This window comes from Toxotes jaculatrix, chromosome 1, assembly GCF_017976425.1.
Source record: "Toxotes jaculatrix isolate fToxJac2 chromosome 1, fToxJac2.pri, whole genome shotgun sequence".
NCBI classification, from domain to species: Eukaryota; Metazoa; Chordata; class Actinopteri; family Toxotidae; genus Toxotes; species Toxotes jaculatrix.
This window is the reverse complement of record NC_054394.1, coordinates 17,262,568-17,275,563: the sequence shown is the minus strand read 5'-3', so window position 1 is coordinate 17,275,563 and position 12,996 is coordinate 17,262,568. Positions and strand designations below refer to the sequence as shown.

The window sequence follows — 12,996 nt, the reverse complement described above, 5'->3', positions numbered from 1 at the left end:
CTCTCAAAGGCAAATCCAGTCTCAAGACTCCCTCACCCAAAAAAAAAAGAACCTTTTTATTGTTTAAGGAAAAAAAGGGTGGGATTTTGGTAAACCAGTTGCTTCTTATTAAAAAGAAAAAAGAAATCATTGTGTTGTACCAGTTCTAGGAATTTAAGGCAAAGCTTAATAAAACCTTTGCCAATCCACCAGGGTTTTAACAATGAACATCTGACTTACTGATTTATGCATATTAATGAACTCCAACACCCCCTGTCTAAGCGAATGCAAGCTGAGCTCCACACTTCTCTGCATCCTAATGGTTTCTGCTCCACCGGGATCATTACCAATAGAAATTTCAGATATTCTGTGCTATTAATCTCTGTCTGTCCTCCTGTTCGGCTACGTAATGACTAATTAAACATCAAAAGAGGAGAGCTGGGGATCCGCTCTGACAGCCTCTCTTTCTCCCAGGAGAGGCTGTGAGGAGGCTAGACTGTGACAGGGCAGCACTGAAAATCAATCACCTCGAGGTACACATGTGTATGCATGCACACACACACATTCACGCATGTACACACACACACACACACACACAGAAATGTAGACTAAGATGTACCCTACAGAGAATTTTACATACTACTATCAAACAAACAAGAGTGTGAACAACAAACATGAAAGGTCAGAACTCTGCCATCTAAATGAACAGGCATCACTGTTGTCACTTTTTCAAAGACCCACAAAAACAATTGAATTCCCATCCAAGAAGTGTGATAGTGATGTCAAGAGCGCTCTTTGTGTGAGAGGGAGGGCGTGTGAGTAGCAAAGATGTGTGTGTGTGTGTCTGCTTAAGTAAGCTCACTGTGAAATCTATTTATATGAGAGGTAGATGATCTTCCACTCACAGATGAAGGCAGGCCAGGGGGGACCTTGCGAACCTTTTTTGTTTGTAGAGGATCTGTGGAGAGATGAAAGCACATCCATTCATTCACAGGCAAAGAGGAAGCAACTGTGAATGTGCTGTAAACAAGCCATAACTCTTGTTTTTTCCACAACATGGGTTTGCCAACAAAACTCTAAGTGAATACACTGTGACACACAAACAACCTTATATGTACATGAAATGTATGTTTTAACAAGATTATTATTATTCTTATTTAATTCTACTTCAGTTACATACATTTTCAACTTCAAGAGCGCTGCATCAAAGGCAATGTAAGACAGTGATGTGTCTTTTTTCTTTAATTCTTAAAATAATTATTTTTTGGAGTCTTCAGCCACATTTGGACAGCACATCCCAGTAATAATTACAGCCATAACTGCCTATTTTTTTAGCAAATTCGCTGGTCCTCCTGTAATCTAAATATCGTCAGAGCAACATCCTTGTATTTTTAAAATGGATCTCTGAATCATTTCCATGGGAAGAGCAGCTTGTCCTTTTACCTTCTTTATCAGCTCAGATTGAAATTGTAATTTTGTGTGAATCTAGCAGGCCTATTTAATGACCAATACAATGATGGGGAAAAAATTAAAGCCATCAAGAGAGCAAGACCCTATAAAGGCGCATGATATGGGCTATTGTAATGTCAGCTATAGGTAAAAACTGGTATGGCCTTTTAGTTAGGTGTCCTGAATGTCCATGCACAGTGAATATTTTATTACCCAAGATTTATTTATCTAAATACTTTAGAATCTACACTGATTCCTGAGGAGAAACTACAGAAAGCTCTTAAAAGAAAATTAGACAATCATTTTGACATTTTGTGTCAGCACTTTCACAGAGATGGAACTAACCAATAGGCGGAGGATCTTGTAGAGAACGTCTTCTGGGATTGGCTGCAGTGAAGGAGTAGAAAGGAGCAGCTGACTTCCCTGACGTAGTCACTGAACTAGGACTCGCCACCCCAATGTCCGACCTTAGAGAAGACTGAAAGAGAAAACAAACACATGTTTAAAACTAAAGGAAAAATCAGCTTCCAATGTCATGAATGTGTGGGTTTAATTCACTTAATTGCAGTAAAAATAACAACCTTATAGTCAGCTAGCAATTTCATGCCACATTAACAACAGTTTCTTTAAGTTGTCTCTATTTATATTATGCAATCTACATCAAGCTTCAGAACAGAATTGTCCTAAATAATACAGAAGAAAGAAAATCATTGAAACTGTGTTCACTGTAAACAGCAAATAACATAGCATAGCATCTTTACAGAAACATTACACTGTAAAGATGAAAACATAACGAAACACAAAATGAAACAAATAGTTGTTGAAATGAATACATACATTGTGATGGTGTTATGTGTAAGTCCTGTTTATTCTGCGTCACAGGACAGACAGTGGCAGCCTTTGAAAACTTATCACCAATATCTATTTGACCTCTACAACCCCAACAAACTGGGTTAAGAGGCCAATTAAGAGCTTGGTCTAATTAGAGTAATCGGCTGCAGAACCACAGAGCAGGGATCATGTGAGCAAAGCATAGTAGTTCGCTCACGTGCCCTCTTCAAATCTTCTTTGTAGGCTGAGGATTGACACAGTAACCACTGAGACCTTTCCAGCAGATGTTCTTCAGTTAATGTCAACATCAAACATCAGAACGGGGGAAAAAATGTGATCTCATGACTTTGACTGTGGCATGATAGCTGGTGCCAGACTGACTAGATTGAGTGTTTCTGAAAACAAAAAACATACAGTGAGGGGTAGTTCTGCGGACGGAAACGTCTTGTAGATGAGAGAAGTCAGAGGAGGATGGTCAGACTGGTTGGAGCTAACAGAAAGGGCTACAATAACTCAGATAACCACTCTTTACAGCTGTGGTGAGCAGAAAAGCTTCTCAGAATGAAGAACACGTTGAACCTTGACGTGGATGGACTACAACAGCAGAAGACCATGTCGGGTTCCACTCCTGTCAGCCAAGAACACAAATCTGAGGCAGCAGTGGGCACAGGCTCACCAAAACTAGACAGCTGAAGACTGGAAAAATGTTGCCTGGTCTGAGGAATGAGGCTGCAGATGGTAGGGTCAGAATTTGGCATCAGCAGTATGAATCCATGGACCCAACAAGTCCAGGTGTCAACAGTCCAGGCTGGTGGTGGTGGTGGTGTAATGTTTTTTTTTAGACACACTTTGGGCCCTTAATATCAACCAATAATCATTTGAATGCAACAGCCTGTTTGGGTATTGTTCCTAACCATGGTCATCCCTCTGTGGCCATACTTTATTTTCAATCTTCTAATGCCTACTTCCAGCATGGTAATTCTCCATGTCACAAAGTAAGAGTCGTCTCAAACTGTTTACAGGAACATGACAGTGAGTTCAGTGAACTTCAGTGGCCTCCCCAGTCACCAGATCTGAATCCAATAAAACACCCTTTGAATGAGATAGAACAGGAGACTTGTGGTAGGAACGTGCAGCTGACAAATCTTCAGAAACTGTGTAAGGCAATCATGTCAGTGTGGATCAGAATCACATAAGAATCAACAGCTAGTGGAATTTATGCCACGAAGAACAATTGGAATGGTGTTGCTAATAAAGCGCACAGTGGGTGTATACAGAAAATGTGCTATGACCTAAAATGTAGGTCATCAAAAACTGTCAGAGACATAACACAAATGTAATCTAAAGGGAAAAAAAGAGGTTTTGTAACGTGACAACCTGTCACTGATGCCACAGCACTGACATAGCACAACAACAGACCCGCTTCTGCTGTTGCCTTTGTTCAATGATACCGAACCCCCGCAGCAAGCTATTCAGGTAGGAACCACTAAGGAGTCATGCAAATTTGGATGCCTGACTGTCTCTGACCTGAACTGTGAACACCTCTGAATTAGTTTTATTACACAGTAATGAATTGGTGAGGGCTGTTGCTCTTGGGGAAGACAGTCTGCTATGCAAGAATCAGAAAATAAAATTCTTGCAGATTAAATATTTGTACATCGCAAGATTTCCATATTACATGAAGAGTTAAGTAGGAGACTTCGAGACACAAAGATTCAGAAATTCCAATATGAAATGTGAACAAAATCATTTGCAGCTCATGTGAAGTGCCCCCAAGCACTGATAGGCAGACCTGACTGGATGAGAAAGTCTGAATCAAAACCACAAGAAGGCTCTCCTCTGAACCTCAGAAGTCACATGCCACGTCGGGCAATGTCAGTGTCATGATTTACAGTAGTTGCCACATGGCTGCTTGCCATATGGCAAGCAAATCATGAGATCAATTGTCTTATTCAATTATTAGGCTTAACCAGTTGACAAAACACACACTGAAAGGTTACGTACAGGGCTGAAAAGCAGGCTACGAATCGATAGTGCAGTTGGGCAACAACAAGGTTAAAAAAAAAATTTTCTGGATGTTTCCACCACATAGTCCTTGCAGATTTTGTGTGGAAAGAAATTCATTTGTGAATCTTCCTGATCCATAATCTCAGATTTGTGTAGCTGGAGGTCTGTGCACATTCTGCACAAACATTTGTCTTTTTTAAATTTTCTCTGTGTCTGATCAAAGGTGTCTAACATGATTATACACTGTCATGTTAGAGAAGGCCGAGATTCATTCACACTGTACTGCATTGCAAAAAGCCATTTTCACAACTTGAACATCAAAAAGACGGAGTTAACTGTACTTAGCTTTGGACAGACCCTTTTGAAGTTATCTTTAGTTTGATAGTGGATCTAAACATGGGGCAAATGTCTGACATTCCCATTATATGATCAGTTTCTCAGGGGATTTCAATTTTAAGATGATCTTGCCAAGGTTTAGAAACTAACAGTAATCTTAAAATCAAATCTAAAATTAGCTCAAGGACAAAGACAAAAATTACAGTGAAGTAGATTTAAGTTAAAGGTCTCATCTCCAAGACCTTGCAAAAGCTTGGCTGCTGTGTTTGTGGTAATTACAGTGAAGGAAGCTCTTATTTAGACAGGAATAGAGGGATTTACACTAATCCAACCTTGATTAAATAAAGGCACGGACTCCCTTTTTGAAAGCAGTGGAAAAGGGGCAAGGTGTAACAACCTTTCTTAACCAAGAGTCAAATTTCAAGGCAAAATAAATGTTTTTTTAATCTGTCTATATTGGCTAATGTGAAGAGATGATTTTACAAGTAGTCGAAATAAACACTAGTTACATAGCACCTCTATTTCTGTGATCTGTGGAGCTTTTATTGCTCACTCAAAATGTACAGATGTTTTTTTCGCTCTTTTTGAGACACTTCTGGTGGGATGAGACTTCCCATTATAACTTCGAAAATACTGTTTGGCTTGTTTTCAAGAGAGCCATTTTATTGGTATAGGGGAACATCGTGTAGAAGCTGATCTTTGGTATCCAAATGTATATAGCTCTACTTTGAAAGAAACTGTGGAAGCAACATGAACTTAACAGCTGTTTAGAAACTCACCTGACAGCCAGATGCTCCAGGATCCCTCCCATAGCCTAGAAATGAAGTCCTCTCTGATTTACCTACGAAAACACAAACAGGGCAGTTATAATAACTGTTATCTTTTATGAAACGTGAGCGCACACATTGATTATGTTCTATTAGTAGACTACATACAGTATCCTGATTGTGTTTGTTTTTTTAACAGAACCAACCCACTGCAAACTATGAGTAAACAAATTTTTAAAGATTATTCAGGGTACATAAATTTACACTGGGAGCTTTCAAGTACACAGACAGCTACACTGGAGCAGTTAAAAGCAGCTTATCTCTGCGGTACTCCCTTGAAGGAGAACGGTTTCCTCACACATGTTGTCCCTGCCAATCTGTCAATTTAAACCAGTATCTTTACAGTCACAAATCCACTAACACCAAGTCTGCTAATGTCAGTATGATGTCTTCACAGTGGTATATTAAGAAAAAACTGAAAGCTTTAAATGTAGAGATTCTATAAGTTGTTGTATACTGACATAATGTGTAAAAACAAGAAATAACATGCAAACATACATGGACATACATTTTCTGCCTTTTTTTTTTTTTTACATCAGTAATAAAATACCATTGGCAAGTCTTAGAGGCGTTGTTCCCTTTTACTAAGTTAAACAACTCATTTTCTTTCACTTTCATCTAGTATCTACTTTGATATTATCTGATGCTGGCTGGAAGTAAAAAGGGAAAAAAGGAAGGAGGGATGAGGGAGGAGGAGGAATTATCTGACTGACATTTATTTGATATATGTCATTGTCTTGTAGTAAACTATCCAGCCCACATGAGCTTTTAAAACAGTCATACCAAATTAACTCAGGTTTCCATCAGGGCATTTCATAGAAATGAGACTCCCTCAGGTCTTGTTACAATGTACTATGTACTAAATTAACTATTAGACAGATACACAGTAGTTTAGACAAGATGGACCTTTATAATTTTAAGTTGTAGCAGAATATTTGTCTTACTTAGGCAAAACCTTTTTTAAAATCCAAAAACGAAACCTATGTTTCTGTGAAACACTGTTATGTGTCACTGAGTTTTCAGTATGCAAAGTATGTTTTCAGTTGATAATCGCCCCAGTCCTTTTATCGGTGTCACATCTAGTGTGCATAGCTCAACGGAAAGCTCCCAAGCACCCATCAGGGAAAAAATAAAACTTATAGCACACAACATGCATGAATCATACACATCACAATATCCAAACTCAGCAGTTTTACTCCCCTGGAAAAACAAACAAACAAACAAATGAGAGCTCCTCTGGGAGAATGATGAATAACTTCAACAGCGTCGTACATTATTTTTGTCAGACTTCCAAATATTACAAGCACAGACACAAGCATTGGAACTAAATTCTGTTTACTCTGGGGAAAAGGTAAATATTTTTTTTGTGAGTTAAAAAACTTGCATAGCCTAGATCTTTTGTTACACAATGACTGATCTGAACATTGCTTTCACAAGCGCAGGTGAACAGAGGCACATCTAAGAGAATTCACTTGTGCTTATCTGAGCAGTCCTGCAGGAGACAGTTGTTCTGCATCTGTGCAGACTGTCTCTGGAGACCAAGGAAGCTGAAGAAATCAGGCAAGATGGTTTAACTGGCAAAGCTTCTTCTCTTGTAACAATAATGTGATACAGTTCTGAGCCATCGCTCTTGCAAAAGGAAATAGGATTAAGTTGTCGGCTACCACCAACGTTCACTATCATGGCAGCATGATGAAACATCTTTTGACAGGGAATTTTAATTTCTTTATTTTCTCTCTAATATCTAAAGGTGGTTTAGTGAAATTCATTTTCATTCCTAAAAGTCCTTCTGAGGGAAAGGTCTGGTCAAGTGTAAGAGTTAAATATTCATTGGCAGCATGTGTTTTGTCACACACACTGTGTCCGATATGAATAATTGATGCTCACTGTTAGAGTTTCAGGGCCCACCAGGGCAGACAGATGTGTTAGTGAAAACAATGTCTCAGTCCACACTATGACACAGAGAAGCAGCCTCACAGCTCCCCAAAAACTGTGGATCCCGGCAAAACAAAGCGTACCAAGTTGCTCTGTGTCCAGTGCTCAATCAACAGTGTAGCCTAAACTTAGAATTCACAGGAATATACAGTATAACCAAGGAATCAGTGAGCAAACTACCAGGTATAAATATTTACTGCATATGTAAGCAACAAGATGCTGTCATTTTCTTGGTAATGAGTCTTCAAAGATACTACTTGTTGGGAAACTGCTAGTATAAAATGAGCAGTTTGTTTGGCATCATCTTGGACATCATGAAGGTACAGCAAGTGTCCTGTGATGCAGCATATTATATAGTAAAGTAAAACATGATATATTAACAGATCACATCATGAGACTGTAAACCATCCTGATCTGTGAGAGGAGCATGCATTGTGAAAATACTACTCTCAAAATAAAAACAATCTCAGTGTGACTGTAAGTGAAGATTATAGATTCTGTGAGAAATTACAGTTGCCACCGGTTTCACATTAATTTGCCTTGATGTCAAAAGCTGCAACCATTTTGTTTGTCATTTTTGTGAAACTTAAAAAAAAAAAACCCCAAAGCTGCGCCTTTCAACTCTATTAGCCAAAAAATACATTTGAAAATATTACATATGACAGTGGTTTCCCTTTTCTTCTATTAGGGAGTTTTCAACAATGTATTAGATTAACTTGTGTCTTTTAGCCAAGCTTTGAATCAGTCTATAACCTCTGTTAAATGACTTTCCTTTCAGTCTTCAACTGTGCATAAATCTCCACATGAACACATAATAGACAAGAAATGTAATAAAATCTTTTTTTTTTCTTTAAAGGACTGAGTAAATTATGTTCTACTGAAACTGGTCTGGGTTTGTTAAATCCGAGAAAGCTCACATCACTGTCATTTAAAATTTGACAGACAGAACTGGTTCAGGGGGCAGGAATACCTAACATTTTCAAATTATGATTTTAAGGAGCAGTAGCTAGAGTTACTGCTGCCCATTCAGTGTACTTAAAAGAACAGATCAACACCACAGTATTACTACAGTTTGAAAGTAGCTGACTTTCAACATGACAGAAGCCTCTCTGTTCACAGTGAAAGGCTCTCAATTATGGATCAGTTTCATATACAATGTTTCTCAAAGATAATTAGTTGCTTTATTGTATATTTACTTAAAATGTAGCTGGATAAAATACAATATTCATAACACCAGTGGTGTATAAGATCAAAGGATAGAGTCACAGGGCAAAAGGTCACTGCAAACAGCATGGAAAGAGAAACAGAAGAAACAGAAGCCAGCTAAAGCACCCGTGCGACGACCGGCCATGGAAGCCCTCCCCCATTCAGACCCAACTCCACCTCCCATGGCCTGAATCAGCCAGGAAGAGAAGGATGCAGCAGTGCTCAGGGCACTGGCCACGTGGCAACACTGGGGATTAACTTCAGCACCACGTATAGAGGTCATGGATGAACAGGTCTCTTAGTTTAGACAGTTTAGACTGTCCTGCTGAAGATGCAGCAGCTCTAACCACTTTATCTGATCATCTCTGCCATTAGTCGTGCTACAGAAGCACTGCGTAGCTGGCTGCCTTGATCAGTAACTATTCTGCCTTTCTGCTCTCCACCATCTTCTCCTAAAAGTCCACATGGAAACAACTAGTAGTATATTTCCTGCTTTAATAGAAAAAAATAAGAGAAAATAAAGACACATTCTGACAAAGGCCAATCATCACTTTTGAAGCCATTCCTTTCTGCCATGTGTGCAACAGAAACACAATTTAAATTCCTCTGTAGCCTCTTAAAACTTCACAACTAACCAAGAGCAACTGCTGGTTATGAAAGACGCTATGTGGCTGAGTTGCTATTGAAATTTTAGGAAAATGCATATTTATGATGTTGAGGTAAAGTAGAACAAAGTGATATATCAAGAGGAACATACTGCTGGGTTGGCCAGTTTTACAGCCAGGAGCTGAAATTAGCTGAATAAAATGCACCCTTATCGTCCAGTGACACAATCTCCCGCCTGACGCACAAATACTGTTAATTCATTTTGCAGAAATTAGGTCATTGTAATAATCTATTTCCCAATACAAAACAAAACTAACAAAACAAGTTGTAAATTTTTAAGTTCCTTGAATGAACTTATTATAAACTAACTAAATCAAAAAGCCATTCCTACTGAGAGGAAAGGAACAAGCAACAGAAGCACAGTTCATCAATTTCACATGAGTTACAGGCCTGTTATTAGCAGTGCTTTGTTTTCCCTCCTCTGTGCAGGCCTGCGTGATCACAGCCTCACAACAAGAGCAACACTAATATTGTTATTATTACTTTTTGAGTATGCCCATTTGTTTTCAGCAGAGCTACACGGGACTAAGCATGTGTTTGGCTTTCTTTTTTTTTTTGTGTGTGTGTGTGTGTGTGTGTGTGTGTGTGTGTGTGTGTGTGTGTGTGTGTGTGTGTGTGTGTGTGTGTCACAGGCCTACTAATGAGTCTGAAGTGCAATGATGGATATGATTATCAGCCTTAAAACATCACAGATGCATGAGATAGAAAATGTAAGAAAAAAAAAAAAAAGCAACATGACTGAATGGGCTTAATTACCGCAATCACCATCTATAATATAAATTTAAATATGCAGACTGCCATCACACAGTATATCCCCGATGCAATGAAAAACAATCAATCTCATGAGGAAAAAGATTCCATCAATTCTGATTAAAATATCCTGTGAAGCTGCTTATTAGCATTTCACTCTGAGTAAAGGTGTGAAAACGATTGAGACGCATTTTGCTGCAGTGAAAAATCTGTACTCAATTGAATGTGTCCCATTAACAAAAAAGAAGGTGTAAGTACTTCAGAGGCAAACAATGTTGTGGCAAAAAAAGAAAGTAATTTGGAGCAAGATGTTTCAAACCAGGTTCTATTTTTTTTTTAGAAACATCAGCAGTTTATAGAAGTCAAAAACTAAAACCTTGCAGCCATGTAACCAAATGGAAAAAACATTTAAAACCCAATTTAAAGTTTGCAAATCAATGTAAGTTCAAAATATTAAACTCCCTGAGTCAATACACTGTAAAAGCACTTCTGGCAGCAGTTATAGCTTTGGGTCTACTTGTCTACATCTGTATGAGCTTTGCACATTCAAACACTGCACTGTGTGACAGGTGCGGCCAAGCTGGATAGGGAGCATCTACGGACAGCTATGGTGAAGTCATTCCTCAGATTTTAAAGGCATTCAAGCATTACTATAAGGACTGTCACATACTTGCTGTGAAGTCACTCCTATGTTGCTTCAACTTTAAGCTTCAGATGCCTGAGGTCAACGTTTTGTCGGAACATAAATGGTCAGGCCACTGTAAAATCTTTGGCACAATGAAGCAGGATGATCTTAATAATTTGCCCGTATCTGTCAAATGATTTGGTTCCTCACACCCTGATTGTGCTGCCATCATTCTTTGCAGTAGGGATGGTGTCATCTGTGCCCAGATTCTGCTAAATATAGCAGTTTGTATTACGAATGGAGTTCGGCTGTTGCTTAACCAGATCCAAGAGTCTTTTTGCTTCATGATTTCAGACTTCGGCTGTTATTTTTTTTTCCATACTCCAGGCTGCTGTCATGTGCCTTTTATCAGGAGTGACTTATTTCAACACATTCTGCCATAATGCCCAAATTTTACAAGTGTTACACTGATTTCTCATTCTCCTGGCAAGGTCTCACATTGCAGCCAAGGAAGTGCGCAGTTTTGTCAGTTATGACTTTTACAGAAATGCAAGCAGAGGCGAAGAACCAACTGCACGCGCCCCCCGCCCACAAAACACCATCTCAATGTGCGATTCAGCTGTTTACTACATTGACGAGAGAAATGGACCTGACTGAAACATACCTTTTCATGACAGTACAAGTAGAAAATCTCAGCAGCAAAAATCTAATGAGAAACTCCAGGTCTCTAGCTCCACATTTTGTCAAGTGATCATTTTCTAAACAACACTGTTCAACCAAAGCACAGCGGCCTTAAGGTGGACTTACTGAGATTGTTCAGTTAACTCTAATCATACATAGCACCCCACACACCTCTTCACCAAGCAACTAGAAAGCACTAGTACATCTGAACAATATATTTTTTTATTGTGATAGCTCCTATAGCTCAATTAACTATTATATTTGACAAGGATTTCCATGTATAATAATTCAACTGTTGCATAATCCTTTAACTCACGAGTTCATCAGCTGAAAATGGAGTTAAAATGTGAAGGAGAATTCATGCTTCATCAGGCATCAGGATTTCCCTATTTCTTACCAGGAAAAAAAACACCCTCAGTCTACTGGCCAGAATATACAACAAAGGTATGTTAATGAAAATAAAATACTTTATTGGATTAGCCAGATCATTCATTCAAAATAGAGCAGAGAAAGAGAAAAATACTGTGTACAATTTTTAAAAATCTTGCTGATGTTTTATTGATTGAAAATTGTGATCTAATTGTTTATCCAGTTCAACCTCAGATACCTACATGCTGAGCTAGTGAGGTGAATAAACAACATTAGGCACTGAAATCCTGTTGAAGGAAAAAGCAAGCTGGCCAGTTATTCACAGCGTGCCTCCTTATTGATCATGGGGCTGCAGGAGAGCACAGCATGGCACTGTGTTGAGCCCCTTATTTTAATAATGTGAGAGGTAGTGACCTAAGCATCTCCAGGGATCAATTCAAAACCTTTGCCACAAAAACAGCCAATTAGTGAGCGTGCTTCACTGCCTCTCCGATGCATTCCAAGAACCTCTTTTTTTTCCATCCGGAAAACGAGTCCATTTTCCTTGCTCCAAGGAAAGCCAAGATCATGAAAACAAAGACTTAATACGGGAGGAGGAAATGTTGTTAACGTAGAAACCAAATGAACTTATCACACGCCAGCTAACTTGGTTTGTTTGTTGTTGTTTTTTTTTGTCTGAGTACACATGTGTTTGCTGTTGGTGTCTGTGTGTCTTTGCTCATGTCCCCATGTGATGACTTCCATGACACCTAACTTAATCCCATCAAGTTAAGAGACCATTTCTTAATGTGGGACCCCTGGTCGGATCGATTCATGGCAAGGTTTAAATACTGTTATACAGATATGTATTGTTTTTCTGTTGAATTCCATAAAAGGGAGTGGAATACAAGGACCAGACCCTGTGACAATTAAATAATAAACTGCCAATGTGATATTCTACCCTATATAAAGTCAAGTTTTGGCCTGTGTAGACGCCTTGGAGGTAAAACTAGACAGGACCCATGGTTACTAATACACTCCTCTGGCAACAGCAGACGGCACAAGGACAAATCAGATGTATGCTCATTCACTTTTTCCCCATACCTTTTAAAATGCCTTTTTTTTTTAGTTTACTTCTCTCAAGAGTTGGAGTACATCCATCCTGTCAAAGCTGTCTGATGCTTCCACCAGGTTCTGTCTGACAGTAAATGAAAGCTGGCTGGGTTAGAGGTTAGGTCAGTGTGGATGAGGAAACAGGGAAGGGAGGTAGTGCTCCAAATCAGTTTCCTCCATTGCTGGGGGGAGAATGTCTACAGCCCAGCATTAGAAACAACAGTAGGACAGAGAAACACGATA

At 39.0% G+C, this 12,996-nt stretch overlaps 1 protein-coding gene across 2 annotated transcripts in view; it reads right to left on the bottom strand.

Moving 5' to 3' along the window:
- The window catches only part of tcf12 (transcription factor 12), a 73,792-nt gene that overhangs the window by 33,453 nt on the left and 27,343 nt on the right, over positions 1 to 12,996 (bottom strand). For both annotated transcript variants that reach the window (XM_041034831.1, XM_041034841.1), the window contains exons 6-8: positions 5,382 to 5,443; positions 1,774 to 1,906; positions 885 to 937 (exon numbers count right to left, since the gene is read on the bottom strand). In XM_041034831.1, coding sequence (XP_040890765.1) covers positions 885 to 937; positions 1,774 to 1,906; positions 5,382 to 5,443 — 248 coding nt within the window. The remainder of the gene's footprint in view (positions 1 to 884; positions 938 to 1,773; positions 1,907 to 5,381; positions 5,444 to 12,996) is intronic.